Consider the following 17,078-nt stretch of genomic DNA (forward strand, 5'->3'; position numbering starts at 1 on the left):
GCCCTGGCTTGCTTGGATGGGGAAGCCCGAAGTGGGGATGCTTAGAGGGACAAAAGCTGGGTTGGGGTGGAACGAGCCTGTGACTTGGCTCCAGAAGATGACTTCCACTCAGTGGGACATGTGGTAGGCCACGCAGCCCTCCCACAGAGCCTCTGAACGGGGCAGCCTGGGAAGCAGAGGGGGACAGAGCGGCTGGGTGCAGCTCAGCCCCTTCGCCGCTCTGCTGAAAACCCCCGCAGACCTGCATACCCTCCTCCCCTGGCCCTGGCCTTGCTGGCCCGGTCCCTCCTATAGACAGGGCGTGCCTGCTCCTGGAGTTAGCCCAAAGGCTACAACGCTCCAGGGAGCGCAGACCTCAGTGGAAGAAGCAACCACTGCTCACGCAGCCAAGGGAAAGACAGGAGGCTACGTGGCCCCAGCCCCACCCTGGGCAGAGGGGCTGGCAGGACCAGGCGTGACTGACCACACATAGGAGACTGTCGGCCTCCTAGAGAGACTGAGACACACACACAGGCCTGCTGCCCTGTGGAGAGAGGCAAGCTTTGTATGAGGACTTGCCACCTCATGTCTCTGCGCCTCTATTTTTTTGACCTGTAAAATGAGCACATTACGTAAGATAACTTGCAACATACCTACCACAGACATGCCACCATTCACATGCAATTACAATGCCTCATTAGCCTCTCAGTTCCTAAACTGTGTACCAAGGCACCCCACGGACCCCCACCGTGAGCTTGCAGAGGAACTGCTGTGCGATACTTTAAATTCTCCAGGAAAACGTGGTGAAGTCTGTTGTACACCTTGTAAAATACCCCTACCAAGTTATTTGGACTCAACTACTTAGTAAACAGAACTTTTAGGTATTTCTTTTGACCTAGGGGGGCACTGTGATAAAAATCACTGAGACACTAAGGGTGCTGTTAAGTCTGGAAAGTCTGGGAACCTCTTTCAGTCTGAGCTGCTCAAAGGCATACCTTATTCACCTCTGTGTATTTGCTACTCTCATCAGAAACAAACAAAAAATGGGCGACTGGGTGGCTCAGTCAGTTAAGCGTCCGATTCTTGATTTTGGCTCAGGTCATGATCGCAGGGTGGTGAGATTAAGCCCCGTGTCGGGTTCCACAGTCAGTGTGAAGCCTACTTGAGGTTTTCTCTCTCCCTCCCTCTGTCCCTCCTCCCCTGCTATCTCTCTCTCTCTCTTAAAAAAAAAAAAAATTAGAAAAACAAAAAATTCAACCCTAAAGTTGGCAACATTTGTGAAAGGAAGGGAGGGAGGAGGGGAGGAGGGGAGGAAGGGGGAAGGGGGAAGGGGAAAGGGGAAAGGGGGAGGAAAGGAAAGGAAAGGAAAGGAAAGGAAAGGAAAGGAAAGGAAAGGAAAGGAAAAGGAAGGAAAGGAAAGGAAAAGGAAGGAAATTAATGGAACAGAATGTATAAATGTAGCATCACCATACACTCTGCCACTAACAGCCATGGTATAACTGATCTAAACTGCTTAACAAGTAAGAAATCATCTCCACCTTCCTCTTAGGAGACAGGGCTAATCTGATTTACTTAAACAAATACTCAGTGGCATGACCTCTCAGTTCTGTGCCATGCCCTTCCTGTAACCAGTTCACGTCACCGATCCCAGCTACACGGCGCCGGGGGACTTCCAGCAGCACTGGGTCACTAAACAGCGCTTTACTCACGTCTCCCGTGGGCACTCGATCTGGGTCAGTTATCAGCATTAACAGACCGAGCACATGACATTCTCCCTTCCCCTTGCCCCATCTGTGGCCGAAACTTACCCGTGGAGTCCTCTTTCTTGGAAATGTGAGGTTGAGATAGTTATGAGAAATGGAGGATTTGGCCAAGCTGAGGTCTGCATTTTCTCCATAGTTTTTGCCCCAAGAATCTGTTAGGAAATAAAAATATGACAGAGATCGGACCCTGCCACCACTACCCCGGGGCTCAGGGGGTGTCATGGCTACAAGGTCCCTCCAAATAATTCCCTCCCCCTCAACTAAAGATACAAATGGGCTGGGTAGGGGGCTGATGCAGCTCTAACCAGTGACCTCCCAGTCACGGGGGCAGACCTTGGGCCTCACGTGGCACCTGCCACACACACCTACTCACACACACAGGTCCACCCCGGTTTGGCCTCAAAGTGAGAGGGAAGGCAGGGGGCCGACCTCAGAACACAGGACACCAGTGTGGAGAGCAACCAGACATGGGCACAGGGCGGAGATGGCCCAAGGGCGCAGCAAAGCCTGTCCCAAAGCAGGGCCTTACCCGCAGGCCTCAGCGGGGTGCCTCGGAAGAGCTCATAGAACTTGGAGAGGTACATGACCATGCTGAGCTGGTCAGGCTCCTGGGCTGACGCCATCTCCTTGCCCGTGGTCACTGGGGGGATGCCAAACTCGCGCTCGGCCACGTCAAATGCCAGTTGGTTGTTCTCCACAGCGTCATCTTCGTTCAGAGAGTCAAAGTTGCTGGAGAACCAGAACAACGCAAAGTTCAGGGACAGGAGACAGAGGTGTGAAAAGCTGAACCAACTTACCTGTAAGGAGCACTGTGGGCAACATTCTGCTGGGTCTCGCTGGGTGGGGAGGGGCGAGGGAGCTGCAACCCCGGCTCCTGCCCCCAGTCACCCCAGCCCCCTGCTGCCCCCCCCCCCCCCCCGCCCCCCCCCCCCACTACTGCCCAGGGAGGCTCCTCCACACTTGGGGTAGGGACCAAATCAGATTTAGGCCATGACAATGTCATTGCTGCCTGGGCTGAAACAATGGGAAAATAATTTGTCTTTGGAAAACTTATCAGCTACTTTATTTTTAAATAGTTTCTTTACGTGCTTGTGCTTTTAATTATAAAAGTATATGGATATCTTGTAAAAAAAAAAAAAGGAATCAAGGGATAAATAACATATAAAGTAACAGGTGAGCACCCATCCCCTTCTTGAGGCAGCCTCACTTCCTAAAGGTACCAACTGATAACCCTCTGGGAGGTTTCCTTTCAGCCTTCTGGACGAATGTGCCCGTGGGTGTGTGGTTACTCTGCAGCCGATCTGAATCCAACATTAATACATGAACTAGGCCTTCAACATCACAAAGTGTGTCCAATCTTCCTATCGACGCTGCCATTATTCCCAATTTACAAAGAAACAAACTCAGAGAAGCTAAGGGACCTGCCCAGTGCCACACAGCTAACTGGTCTGCTAACAGCTAACAGCTAACAGATCTAATTCTCTTGGCTGTAAAATCCTCGAACTGGTCCCCAGAATGAGGTCTTGCCCGTAGTTTCTCTCTTGTGGGGAGAGTGCCCAGGGGTGAATGCTCGATTTCCCCAGCACGGGGATGGAGGGGATGCGGGGACGAGTACAAGCACGGAGCCTGAGCTGCGTCTGCTCCTCACATATTAGGAACACAGGTTAATCAAGCTGCTGACAGAGTAATCAGTGCAAACAGCAAAGAAAAAAACTTAAGAAAAACTCAAACCAAAGATAGACTTTGAGCCAGGATTCCACATCCAGCAGAGCATCCCTGGTTCCCCTTGTCTCCAGGGCACCCCTGGGCCATGGAGGGCTCAGCAGGTGCAGCCTGCACCCCCAACTCACATCAGCTCAGGCCGGAAGCGGTGGATGATGGCGCACAGGGCCAGGCCGCTGCGCCAGGATGTGGTCAGGTCGGTGACGTTGACATGCTGGTAGCCCTCGGTTTGCTGCTGGCACCAGGTTAAGAGCTTGCTGGGCCGGATGTCTAACTCTGCATGAGGGGGAGACAGGCAGTGGAGAGTCATGGAGCAGGTGCATCTGAGCCGCGTCTTGAGGAGTGTCGAGGGATTCATCAGACAGAAGGCATTCCAGGAAAACAGAAAAGGGCCGTGCCATGGAAGAATCTAGCAAGGCCGGGCAGGCTGTGTACAACAGAGGCAGCAGCAGTGGGGCATGCGGTGGGAGGGGATGGGAGGGGATGGGAGGGGAGGCTGGTAAGGTGGTGTGCACCCAGCGGCAGGGAGGAGGCGGGGTCTGGGCGGGCAACAGAGACCGAAGAGGTCTCTCGGCTGGACGGTGACCCGAGCCAGGCCGGACTGATGCTGGGGAGTTACTCATTTAACCATCCCTTCCCTCCACTAGGAAAAGTGTGTAGCATGTGGGGCCTGTTATCTAGCTGGGGAGACAGATCCCCATACTGGAAACAACAGGGAGGGAAAAGCAAGGCGCAGTTCCACCGTTCACTTTACTGTCCTAAGTGCTCGACACATATTCTCTCCTTTACAACTGATTTGCAGCTGGGGCTGTCCTTGTCCTGGTTATACAGATGAGGAAATGGAAGGACAGAGGACAGGTACCTGGCCAAGGTCACGCAGGTCATAGCAGCAGAGCCAAGTGGGCTGCAGGGCCTGGGCCCCCACGGCCATCCTGCAAAGCAATCCCCCACCCCGCACCCCAGCATCCTAGCCGAGGACCCAGGGCAGCGGCTTACCCCTCCTGGAGAGGCTCATGGATCTCCTCACCGAGCCCAGCCTCTCGAGAGGGCACTGGTGCAACTCCTTAGTGACATACAAATGCTTCACCTACAAGCCAAAGAGACCACGCAGCTGCCCACCGGGGTTTCCCTGAAGCCAGTCTCGGGGCCGGCCCAGCTTCTCCTCCACGTCCACCATCCTTTTCCTCTCTCACTGGAGGGCAGGACTTTGGACAAGGGGCCCCAGGGAACCTGAGATGCAGAGCAATGGATCTCAGCTGTCCACCCAAACGTGGGGGGACTCAAGTGTGAAAATACACAAGTGGTTGATTTTACAAACAGCAGGACGGGGTTTGCAAACAGCACAGCCAGAAGAAGTTAGCGGCTGTGGGTTCCTGAGTCAACAGGAGGAAACTCAGGAAGTGGGAACTGAAAGGACCTGATGGCTGGCCGAGTAGACTCCGTGACAGAGGCGTGCTTAGCAATACCGATGCACGGTGACAGTAAACACGTCAGCGTGTGTGCAGATGAGGACAGACATGGCATCTGTTCTAGTTCTTTCCTGTGGGCTAGAGAGACACTGACTCTATGGTCTCTCATGGCTCTCCTAGAGAGAAGAACTGGTCCCACATCGGAGCCAGGAGGCATTGGCGGCCACAGCCTTGGGGATGGGGCCAGGTTTTGCATGACCTCCCACCCACCGTTCAGGGCAGGGTGGCCCAGATGGGGCCCAGGGAAGGACTTACCTGATGGGGCCTGACACAGTTGGAGTTGAGATTTGGGTACCGTGTCCCTGGATCCAGCGTGTACTGCTCAAAGTTCTTGTTGATGTTCTCCGGGGTGGTCTGAGGTAACAGCCGGTAAAGACTTTCTCTAGGATGAGGCAGAGCCCAGGGGTCAGGGATTGCTCTGGCAGCCTCATCCCCTCATTGCCTCACCCCTTCCCTGCTCTTAAGGGCTTCTTAGATGTGTTTGTGTACCTCTTCCCTGCAGTGCCTGGCCCCTGTGGTTCCTGAGACTCACAAAGTGGGGGACAGTTGAAGGGCTGGAGAGGGTGGGGGGGAGGGGGTGTCCAGCAGCAGTGATGCCAGCTTCCTTCCCCCGAGCAGAGGGCAGGGACACCCGAGCTGGTAGCCGAGGGACCTGTGGTTTTGCTATAACCACCACTCAGCCACGCTGCCTCCCGTGGCCTCCTGTCCCCCGTGACCACAGGCCACCACACCCAAGACCCGCAGAGGCCTGCCCCCCCCCCCACCATCAGTCTTGCCGTCTCCCAGTCCACCAGCTGTTACAGCCACGGGGCCGGCAGCGGGGTCTGGGGGGGAGCTCTGGGTCTCAGCAACAGCAGGAGAGGCCTGAGAGGTCAGATACCCGGCCCCCCACAGGGGAAGACACTCAGCCCCACAGCCGAGGCTTCCCCTCAACCTCTTCCGCTCACAGTGCCTGGGCCATGCTGGGAACCCCAACTTCGGGGTCACTCCAGATCAAGATTTCTCTTCTGCATTCAGGTCCTAAGGTCCTGGTCCCCAGAGAAGTCACGGGAGGAGGTAAAACATGACACAGAGAGTTTCCCCGGGGATCCTGATGATCAAATCAGGCCACATGTGGGAAGGAAATACAAGAGGACAGAGGCTCCAGGCTCATCCAGGAGCTGCCTGATGGCCAGCCCTGCTCCCTTTCCTGCCTGAGCTGTGGAACCAGTCCTACCCCAGCTGGAAGCCCCACTGTCAGTACTCACCTTTCAGCAAGCAGCTCCAGGGGAGGGGTGCCCTGGTCCCAGCTTTTCACCATCCAGGCTGTGTCAAAGGCTGCCAGGAAGCCTCGGGCACAGCCTGTACCCATGGGCCAAAATGGCTGGAGAAGAAAACATGCAAAATTCCAGATGGTTCTCATGCCCACCCTCCCCCCTCCCCCCAGCCTGCTATCCCATTCTATCCAGCACTTTGCTTGCTGAGCCCATGGAAGCCCTGAAGGGAGTGTGGGTGCGGTGTCATAGGAAGAGCAAAACTGCTCTGGGGCTCAAACAAGGCACAGGCAAGTCCGTCTGCCCACACCCCCCACACCTCCCCACCCCGGGGAGGGAAATCAGGAAATGCTTCACAAAAGAGTTGCATTTATGCTGATTTTAAAGAACGGGTAGGCTTCTAATCTTGATCCGTTCAAGACTAGCATGGGCAAAGGCCTGGTGGAGGAACGGAGCTGAGTAGCAAGAGAGAATGCTGAGAGGGGCGGGCGGCGGCGGGGGCAGATCACAGCCCACACACCATGGTGAGCGAGGGCTGGTTCGCCAAGCTAAGTTCTAACTGAACTGTCCCATGGGCACCCAAAGCATGGTTTGGAATTTGACTCTTAACTTGGGATAAACAAACATTCTTTGGTTACTACTTACTTTAAAGATAAAAATGTAACCCTGCTGAAAACATTCGTTCAATCTAAGGATGCATGCAGTTGCCGATGCTCTGCGAAGCATTTTGAGCAGGGGGGCCACGGATGGAAGCCGGACTTTGGAGTCCACATGCCCTTTTGCCCCCTCTCCGATCTCCATGTTGCAAGGCCCCAGAGAGCTCCCCACGTGAGGGAGAAGATGTGGCCCAGCTGAGGGGGTACATGTTCTGAAGAGGGCCGCCCGCCCGTGAACGGCAGAGCAGGGCTGACTAGTTTCGTACTGTGACAGAGATCAGCCCGAAGAGCCCAGAGTGGGGAAAGGAAAGCAGAATGAGCAACTCTGGGTCTGGTGAAAGGGCAGGCCAGGTGCAAGCTGGAGCCAGGATGGGCTTGGCCGACTCTGGCCTGCTGGCAGGGAGCCCAACCTTCCCCTTGGCTGCACGACAGCAGATGCCGTTGGCCACACCAGAAATGCAGGGATCTGTCTTCTACTGGGAATCGGGTGGGGTTCCCAAATGCAGGCGCTACCTCGAGCAAGCTGTCGCCCACCAGGGCCACAAGGAGCTGGTGTGACTGGCGCTCGCGCACCAAGGCCGCATTCTCGGAGGCGTACATGGAGGTAAAGTCGAACATGGCCACGTCCGGCTGCCCATAGTGGTTCAGAGCAAAGTCTAACGATGGCAGCTGGTAATTGGTGGCGAAATCTGCGGCCTCACGGGCGTAGGAGAGCAGGTTGTCCTGGTTCACGTTCTCTGTGCACAGCAGCATCTCCGTGTCGATGTAGTCCTGGGGAGAGAAAGAGAGCACGGTGCGGGAATCCGCCCCCGTGACAGGCAAGCCTTCATACCCACGTCTTTGCAAAAGGACTTGGAATGGGCTTGCACAGCAAAGCTAAGCAAAACAGAAAATCAGGGCCAAAGGAATCAGGAGGAACCAAATCAGTCATCTGTCAGGGTTAACAGAGCTGTGATTAGGCCTCACGCTTGGCTTTGAGCTTCCTGGCATCCAAGGCAATGGGGAAATGTGATCTATGGCAGGGCTTTCCTTATCAGAAAGAAGGAAGCATAGAAATTCCTAGGGGAGGAGATTTTTTCCTGGCACTAAATTCTAAAAGAACGGTCTCACGTAGGAATTTTGACAGGGAACATAGTGTTGTAATGACCAGCTTACTCAATAATGGTCTAGCGGTAAATGCAGGAGTATATTTCCCATGGCTGGTTCTTGTGATAACTTTCAGTAAAATTAAAAGACAAGAGAGCAAGTAAGGAACAGTGATTTCTTAGTGGACTAAGCTAAACTAACATCGTCCAGACATGCTGTGTTTAGTGGTCAAACAAGACCAGAAAAGACATGGGTGCTTGGCAGTGCTCGTAAACCTTCCCTCCAGAATCAGCTCTCTCTTTTCTTGAGAGGCTAGGGCTGCTTGGGGCTCTGCTGTGCTCTTACAATGTTAACTGTCCGCTCCCCACTGGAAGGAGGAGGGCCCTGGCTTAGAGGAGCAGGATATCCCTCCCTAAGGGACCCTCGCAGCGACCTGTGGGAAGTCTCCCAGAGTCTAATCTGCTCGTCATATGGCTAAGAAGCTAGAAGGCTATCTTTCCCAAAACGTGACACAGAAAGTGCAGATCCCAAGGGGAGGCGGGGGCATGGGTGGGAACCAGTGTGTAAGACCAACACAGGCCTTGGGGTTATCCAGAGCATGAGGTTGGATTCCACCTTTGCTGTTCACTGAGCAAACTTGGGCAAATTACTGAACTTTTTTGAGTTTCCATTTTCTCATTTGTAAAATGGGAATAACAAAATCCACTTTACACAGGGAGGACCGAAGGAAATCATAGACATAAAGTCCCCAACCCGATGCCTGGCACGTGGGAAGTGCTCAGTGAATGGGAATTTCTGTCCCCTATAATTCATGATGGCACAAAACACAGCATCTGGTGCAGTACATTCCTGGACCCACCCATGCACCACCAGGAGCATTTACAAAGGTCTTAGCAGGCACAGCCACATCTACAAACAGAGTGACCCAATGTGTCAATTTTCCTAATAACCACGATTTCAAATATCATGTTCCAGAAATTCTAACATGGTCACACCAAACTACATCACCCAGACCGCACCCAGCATTGGCCCGGGAACCGTGTGTCAGCCGGTGGTGCTCAGGCTGGAGCTCCTGCCATTCACTTGTCCTTTCTCACGCCTGTTCCTACAGTCACATGACCAATTCCCTCCCTTAAAGGTGTGGAGAGGAGACGGGGAAGGGTGAATGGAGAGGTCTTGAAAACATCCCCTCTTCAAAGCATGCCGCAGGTGGGCTGGCTGACGAGTGAGTGTGAGCACTGCACCATGAAGGTCCCTGGTGCTGGTGGCCCAGACAGGAACGCGGGGACCTGCACAGGGAGCAGACCCCCAGGCTGTGTTGGGCTGAGAGCCCATGTGGCCCAGGGCTGCTGGGAGGAGCCGAGGGACCTTGTCAGGCAGGAGGTTCCAGGGGAGTGGGTGGATACAGAAGCAGGACCACTGGGATAGGGTGAGAACAAGGACAAGGGAGAGAACGGAGGGAATGGCAGGCCTGGAGAAGGGAGTTCTAAATTAAGACAGAGGCAGGAGAATGAGGGTGGGGCCCACTTTCCACAGGCACAGGTACCGAAGAGAGGCTGTGTCCTAGGCAGAGAGGGGGGCAGTAGAGAGAGAAGCAGCAGGAATAGCCCAGGTGGGGAATCTGACAGGAAGAGGAGTCACCCCACGTACTGAGCTAAAAAGAAGGCTGGAGACCGGAAGAGAAGGTCAGGCAATGGCTTCCAGTGAGGGCGGGTTCAGCATCGGGAGACCAGCTATGATGTGTGCTTACCTTGCCCACCTGGCCATAGTGCTCCCTCCCACAGTGGCGAGACCAAGCCTGCTGCATCCAGGATCCCTAGCCTGTATGTATGTGGCCCAGCAGAGGCAGGGTCCCGGGGTAATGGGCTGCCCTCCTTTTGTGACAGAGAGCAAGATGGACAGAGCGGGGAGCCCAGAGGCATGGTTTCCTGAGGAGAAACTTCACTCTCCCTTCAGCAGCCATGGAAAGAAGCCCAGAGGTCAGCAGGAATAGATGGGGAAGCAGATCAGTCAGTCACTCAACACACATTTGCTCAGCACCTCTGTGTGCCTCTAGGAAGATGCTGACCCATGTGGGGAGAGGAAACGAGAGAGGACATGCCATTCCCCTGGGAGCACGACAAGAATGTTAATTTGAGTGGCTTGGGTTAGATGGACCAGCTCCCAGCTATGCAAATGCTATAGAGCTTGGCTGGACACAGGGAGACTCGAGGCCAGAGCTCCTGAACCAAATGGCCGTCCAGCTCTCTCATGTCCGGCCTGGGGCCTGTAATTTCGAGATGAGAATTCCTGTCTTATACCTAGAGGCCCCTCAGCACTGGCTCAGAAGATGCCCCCAGAGTCTGTGAGGGAAAGAAAGGCCTTGGTGAGGACACCCACGAGCCCGGGATCTGCTCCCAGCTCTTCCACAGTCATGACAGGTTCACAGTGAGTCACACGTGCCCACCTGTGCCGTGACAGACAGATGGGAGTATGGAGGAGCTTTGATAACTGCCCAAGAGCTGAGTCACCATGAGCAACATGTCTTGACCTGGACAAATGCCCTGGGATGCCCTGAGGGAGCCCTGGTGTCCCAGAGGCTAGAGTACTCAGCCAGTGAAATAGGAAACCCACGTCAAACTCTGCCTAACTCCCTGGGGGTGGGGTCAGGGGCTGACAAAAGCCTCCTCGGTCCCTCCTTTGCAGAGGTGCCCACTGTGCTGGCAGCCCTGGACCCCAAACAGTCCTTCACTGTCTGCCATAGTCCTCCTGATGAACGAGGCAACTTCAAGAGGGGTGCCTGTGGAGCAGAGGAAAGAAGGGGCCACCACCCCCACCTCCCCCAGACCACGTCAGCCGTGGAGTACCAGACGCTGAAACTCATTGCTCACACATCTGCTAGCTGTGCTCAGTCAGCTTCTTCCAACCCCCGTCCCGCCATTCACAGCCTCCTGTCTGTAGCTCGGGCTCTCAGCGAGGACCTGAGCCACGTGGAGAAGGCCCCGGGGATGGCTGGGTTACTCATGTCACCCGACCAGCAGCCAGCACAAGTGGCAAGAGGACAGGCACATTCTTCTCCGACAAGCAACAATGAATGGTCACCATGCCGCCCGGGCTCCAGGCTGACACCCCGAGAGCAGGCTGACCTCGGATGGCACCAGGCAACAGCCGAGGCAGGAACAGAGGTTCTGGAAGGGTTGAAAACCTGACCAAAGAAGCTTCCAGCCCAGGGCCCCCAACTCCATGTGCTTTCTTCCAACTTGGTGCTCGGTTGAAGCATGAAGATGCAAAGGCAAGACACAGAGGCCAGGAAGCCAACAAGACAAAAAAGCAGGTGTCCAAACCAGACAGAAGTTACGCAGGGAATCTGTAAACTCCCCCTATATGGGCCAGGCCCTGGGACAGTTGCTCTGTATGCATTTTCTCATTTACTTCTGCAAACAACCCTTTCAGCCAGAAACCATTATTCGGAGTCTCCAGAGAAGGAGACTGAAGCTCAGAAAAGCTGAGCAGCTTAGTCACAGTCCTGAGTTAATCTTCGACTGAGCCAAGATTCAAACGAAGCCTTTCTGACTGCGAGAACAGAGAGCTCCCCGCCACCCCATGACAAGAGGGCCACAGAGGGAAATTCACAAGCGAATGTTGTCTCAGTGCCCCACTAGGATGAGGAGCCCCCATCGGCCTCCAAATGACATGGGACTTTCCCGAAACAGGGCAGGGTTGAATGAGACGTGGGGAAGGAAAAGACTCAGCCAATCTCTTGGGAGCAAAGGCTCACACGAACACCTGGGTGAGGGTCTCAGCCCAGCCCACAGCTCTCTGCAGAAACACGTCTGTGCGTAGTGGTGTGGGCTCCTTCATCCAACACTCACACAACAGCAGGTTAAAATCAGGTTAAAAGCACACAACAGCACGGAGGAGGAGAGTGGTGGGTGGTGGTTCTTTCCCACCTGCCCCCTACCCCCTTGCTCAGTTTCCTGCAGGACAGCACCTACTCCTGCACTTGCTGGGTCACAAAGGGAAAGACAGGACATCGCAGCCAAGAGATACGTACATTAATGATGACACCTTTGTCAAGCAGGCTCTGCTTCTTGGCGGTCATGACAAAATAGTGGGTGCAGTCCTTGTAGTAAACAATGTTCTCAAGATCAATCCCTGCAAAGGGAAGCGTGCATGGACTCAGTTTGACTCCCTCAGTGTCTCAGTGCCTCGCTGCATTACAGGTGTCATTACCTACCCGCATGTATTCACGTTAGGCAAGTTTTTAAAACATACAAGGCTGGAAAAGATAAAACTAAGTGCTAGAATTTACCCAACTCCACACAGCTAGCTTTTATTGTACCACAAAGACACTATGTGGTTTTTTTTTTTTTAAGGTTTATTTATTTTAGAAAGAGAGAGCGCACGTGCATGTGAGCAGGGGGAGGGGCAAAGGGAGAGAGAGAATCCCCAAGCAGACTCCTCTCTGAGCATGGAGCCTGACTCAGGGCTTGATCCCAGGACCCTAAGATCATGACCTGAGCCAAAATCAAGAGTCGGCTGTTTAACCGACTGAGCCACCCAGGTGCCCCAAAGACACTATGTGTTTTTTTAAATTAAGATGTAATTGACATATAACATGGTGTTAGTTTAAGGTGTACGACATGTTGATTTGATATATTTATATATTGCAATATAATTAAAGCATTTAAAAAATAGAGAAAACCTCAAAGTCTTTAGGGACTGTGGACCAGTATTTCCAAGCTAGAGTGAAGTGCTACAGAAGGGCCAAGAGCTCTCCGGGGCATGGCAGCTAAGCAACAACAGAGCCAGGATTTGAACCCCAGCTTGTCTGATTCCAAGTCCCATCCACCATGCCCTCCATGTGGCCAGAGATTCAAAGAGCTGTGGAAATTCTTTCAAGACTGTGCTAAGCGATGTTTCTACTATCCCCCCTGTGTGTGGGGAAACCCAGATGCCCTGGCAGGAACAACTCAGTTTAGAGGGCTGGGTTGTATAGCTTTGCACTTTCCAGCAGTTGCAAAAACCCTTCATAGGTTAGGTTTCTGCATTAAAAAAAAATGCTATGACAGCTTAGCTCAGTGGTTCTCAAAGTGGGGCCCCCCTGGCCAGCACCATCAGCATCACCTGAGAACCCAGAAATGCTAATGATCAGGACCCCACCCTGGACCTAGTAAATCAGAAACTCTGAGCGTAGGGCCATCAATCTGCACTTTGACGAGCCTACAGGGGATTCTGATGCACGTGTCAGTTCGAGAACCACTGGCTTAGCTTCCTCAAAGGGAGAGAAAGGAACAGACACATAACAACCTATCAGCAGTTGATAAGGGCGTCCTGGGTAACCATAGGAACCCCTTTATTACTGTTAAATAGGAAACAGCCATCAATGCAGAGGGCCCCCCAGAGAATGGGAGGAAATTCATCGTTGTCACCTTGTAAGGGGCACAGTGAAACAATGGCCAAGGGTGACCATCCCAGTGAAATTTAAAGGAAACTCATTGAAACATTTGGAAAAACACACTCAATGTCCTGTCATAATTCGTATTTGGTGATTTGCTGAAGTATTTATCTTCTCAGTTTTTGAGAGGAAGGGAGGGTTGAACTAATTCTTAAATCATTCAGAAGAGCATAACATGCTGGGAGAAAACACTCTAATAAAATCATGCCACCGTGGTGAAACTCAGAAGGTCACACAATGAGCACATGTCCTCGTGGCCAGAGAGTGGCACAGTCTGCTCCGTAAGGAATCCCATTCCTAGAAAACCAAATGGAAATATTCCAGCAGGAGCAGTTTGCTCTGTAAGGGTAAGTAACTGAAAGGTCTAAGTCAGAGGCCAGCACACGTTTGCCATAAAGGGCCAGACAGTATTTCAGGCTTTGCAAGCCATCCGGGCCCACAACCACTCATGGGCAGTGACATGCATGAACAGGCGTGGCTGTGTTCCAATAAGCTTTCATTTATGGACCTGGAAACCTGAGTTCTATATAACTTTCGATTTGTCAAAAAATATTCTTCTTTTGCTTTTCCTTCAGCCATTCCAACCACAGTTTGCAGGCCTCCAATGTAGACACTCAGGCAGTGACAAACATCCAGTTCCTGAGCTATTCTGCAGCCTGCAAAACTGACCATCTGGAGGACTTGGCTGCAATATGGACAATATTTACAATGTGATGCCGAATGAGAAAACCAGAATCACAAAGAGTACTAGCGCTCTGCTAAGAGCTGGAGCCATGTAAAAAGGGAGGGTACAGGTGGACGGTTACTGAAAAGCAGTATATGGAAATGAGGACTATTTCTGTGCCAGGTTGACAGTGAGTGTGGATGATTTATTTCTAGCATAAAAATTTTAGGGGCGCCTGAGTGACTCAGTTGGTTAAGCGTCCGACTCTTGGTTTCAAGTTAGGTCATGATCTCAGGGTCGTGGGATCGAGCCCCACATCCGGCTCCACGCTCAGTGCAGAGTCTGCTTGAGGATTCTCTCTCCCTCTCCCTCAGCTTCTCCTTCCCCCTCTGTTTCTCCCCTGACTCACACTCTCTCTCTCAAAATAAATAAAATCTTTAAACAAATTTTTATTTAACACTGTTGTCACACTGCCTTTCAAGGAGAGATAAGATTTTTAAATCAGGTTAAAAGAAAAATCTGGAATTTACTTAATTGGCAGCGGGGTTTCATCCCTCTTTCTCCTCACCGTGCTTTACTTCTCTCCATCATCTTTTGACCGCCTGACGTGCTAGTTATTTGTTTACTGACAGTCTCCCCCCATAGAATATAAGCTCCAAGAGAGGGGTCTCGTTTTGCCCACTGCTCTTTCTCAGGCCCTTGAGCAGCATCTGGCACCAAGTGCGCAGTCAATAAATATTTGTTGAGTACATGAATGAGTATCTTCGAAAGATACTCAAGGCCCATGGCTAGGGGACAACTGATGCCCTGGGGTGAGTACATGTTTCCTGGGCATCCCTGGATGTCCCTTATGGGGAACGACAGCTGGTACACTGAACTAGAACACCTACACTTCTTCGGGGACCAACCCGGGGTTACTGGTTCCCTCCTCAGAGGGCTCCCTGAAGCTCACGCTGCCTCAGGCATAGACCGATCTCCCTGCATCAGGGTGGTTTACCTGGGTGTCCATCACTGGACAAGGAGCCATTTGGGGAGGGGATGATGTCAACCTCAACTTTGTACCCCACGATACTGAATACAAGCACACAATGGGCATGTTGACTAAATGCTGAGTAAATATATCTTTATCCATTTTCATGTACAACATCCAGAACCTTCCCTCGAGAAGCTCTCTCATCCTTGAAGGAACCCTGCCCATTTCTATCCTATGGAGAAGTCGCTGCTTCCACTTAATCAGAGTGAGTCTCCCAATCCCAAGAGCTGGGAATGCCCAGCATGGACAATGGCCTGGTTTGGAGAAAGGTGAAGGTCCCACCTGTTTCTTCTTTAAGGTCCTGAAAAAACTTCTGGTTGAAGATGAAAGCCACACCACTGATCTCTTCCACCTTGGCCTCAGCTGTGCTGTTTCTGTTTATGAAGTTGGCGGTGATGGCAATAGCCAACTTCCCACGGAATTCTTTCCTTCTGAACCCTGCGTGAGGAAAAAGGCAAAAAGGGAGTCTTTCTTCTGCATTTGGTGTGAAAACTGAGAACGATTATGGAGGAAGCTGTTCTCAGATGCCTCACAGGCCAGTGAAACTAGAGTTCTGCATCTCTGGAGAACAGGGGCAGGCATTTGGAAATGCCAAGGTTCGTACCTGAGGAAGAAACACACCACCAGAGGCCTCAGTCAGGGGGACTTTCTCCATTCCTAAAATCTATAGGACCAGTTATTCTGGTTAGGCTTCTACATACAAAAGGCTAAAGTGATTTTCCCAGCAGGCTCATCCTGCTAAGATTTGCTAGGCACTGTTGCTAGGAAAACCCATGACACGTGCACTTTGAACTTACATGATTCAAACTAGGTTGTCAGCATTTTTCATGTTTTCCTCCCTTTGAAAAGTAGGATTATGAGACTGAATTCCTGTGGGATGGGGATTTTAACAAATTTTCTATTTCTAGTCTCCAGTGATTGGCGCTTAGTCCACACTCAGTAAATATATAATGAGTAGGCAAAAGTATAACTTGCAATTGATTTAATACAATGATTCCTTGGGGTTCTTCTAGTAGTTAATGGTTGACATTAAAATTGATTTTCAATGGTGGTGACACAGAGGATCCCAAGCAGGTGGTCACACTTCAACGGAGCATCTTCTGCCAATCCCCTTCCTTTCTAGCATCTGGCTATCCCATAGTCCTGAATCCTCCCTCTGCCCCAGACACTGTTGTTTACTTTGCTTAACTCAAGGCTCTCATCACAAGGGCAGGCTCTCTGGACATGCCTTTGTCTTCAGCCTCCTCTGGGAACTCCCCCTACATTTGCTCACCGCATACTCAAACCTCATGCTGATTCCCAAACTTCTCTGTCAATACTCCCTTTGACTAGAAACCTTGGGGTTTTTCTCAATACCTCCTCTTTAAGTCATTCTTCATTAGACTTTATTGAAATGGTCAGAAATGGCCATTATTGTCTAGTCTAGTATTTCTTAACTGGGAATGACCTTGGCCCCCAGGGGGCATCTTGGCAAAGTGTGGAGACATTTCTGGTTGCTACAACTTGGGGGGTGCTACTGGTGTCTAGCGGGGAGAGGCCAGGGATGCCGCTAAGCATCCTATTGTGCACAGGACAAAGAATGATCTGGCCCCAAATGTCAACAGTGCCAGTATAGAAAAACTCCCACTCTAGTCTACTTATTTGGTGCTAAGCTGCCTAAATGGCTCCCCTCTTTCTCACAGCTTCTTTTCCTGCCCATGATATGCCTAACTATACTCAGGCAAAGTGTGGATTTTGGATTGGCAAATATTCAGACTTACAATTTTACCCAACCACCAAAATGGCCCCATAAATTCCAACAGCACAACATCCAGGTTAGCAGCTTAAAAAGTCTTTGTCAGATATGGGTTATTGATTGCAGGGGTCGGGCGAGTGTAGGGATGGAGAAGAGAGAGGCGCAAGAGTGGGGAAAGGGTCCTGGTGGCACAGCACGTGGGTAGGGCCCAGCTAGGCAGCCCACACCTCCCAAATCCTCCAGCATCAGCCCTCTTTCCGGGAGTGTGTTCTGTCCTCAGA

At 52.0% G+C, this 17,078-nt stretch overlaps 1 protein-coding gene across 3 annotated transcripts in view; it reads right to left on the reverse strand.

The window, feature by feature from the left end:
• The window catches only part of MICAL2 (microtubule associated monooxygenase, calponin and LIM domain containing 2), a 137,478-nt gene that overhangs the window by 32,444 nt on the left and 87,956 nt on the right, over nt 1-17,078 (reverse strand). For all 3 annotated transcript variants that reach the window (XM_034995503.1, XM_034995502.1, XM_034995505.1), the window contains exons 6-14: nt 15,345-15,500; nt 11,962-12,062; nt 7,356-7,613; nt 6,181-6,296; nt 5,189-5,315; nt 4,461-4,551; nt 3,593-3,740; nt 2,272-2,471; nt 1,788-1,894 (exon numbers count right to left, since the gene is read on the reverse strand). In XM_034995503.1, coding sequence (XP_034851394.1) covers nt 1,788-1,894; nt 2,272-2,471; nt 3,593-3,740; nt 4,461-4,551; nt 5,189-5,315; nt 6,181-6,296; nt 7,356-7,613; nt 11,962-12,062; nt 15,345-15,500 — 1,304 coding nt within the window. The remainder of the gene's footprint in view (nt 1-1,787; nt 1,895-2,271; nt 2,472-3,592; nt 3,741-4,460; nt 4,552-5,188; nt 5,316-6,180; nt 6,297-7,355; nt 7,614-11,961; nt 12,063-15,344; nt 15,501-17,078) is intronic.

Source organism: Mirounga leonina, unplaced genomic scaffold, assembly GCF_011800145.1.
Source record: "Mirounga leonina isolate KUSES-001 unplaced genomic scaffold, KU_Mleo_1.0 Mir_92, whole genome shotgun sequence".
Lineage (NCBI taxonomy): Eukaryota > Metazoa > Chordata > Mammalia > Carnivora > Phocidae > Mirounga > Mirounga leonina.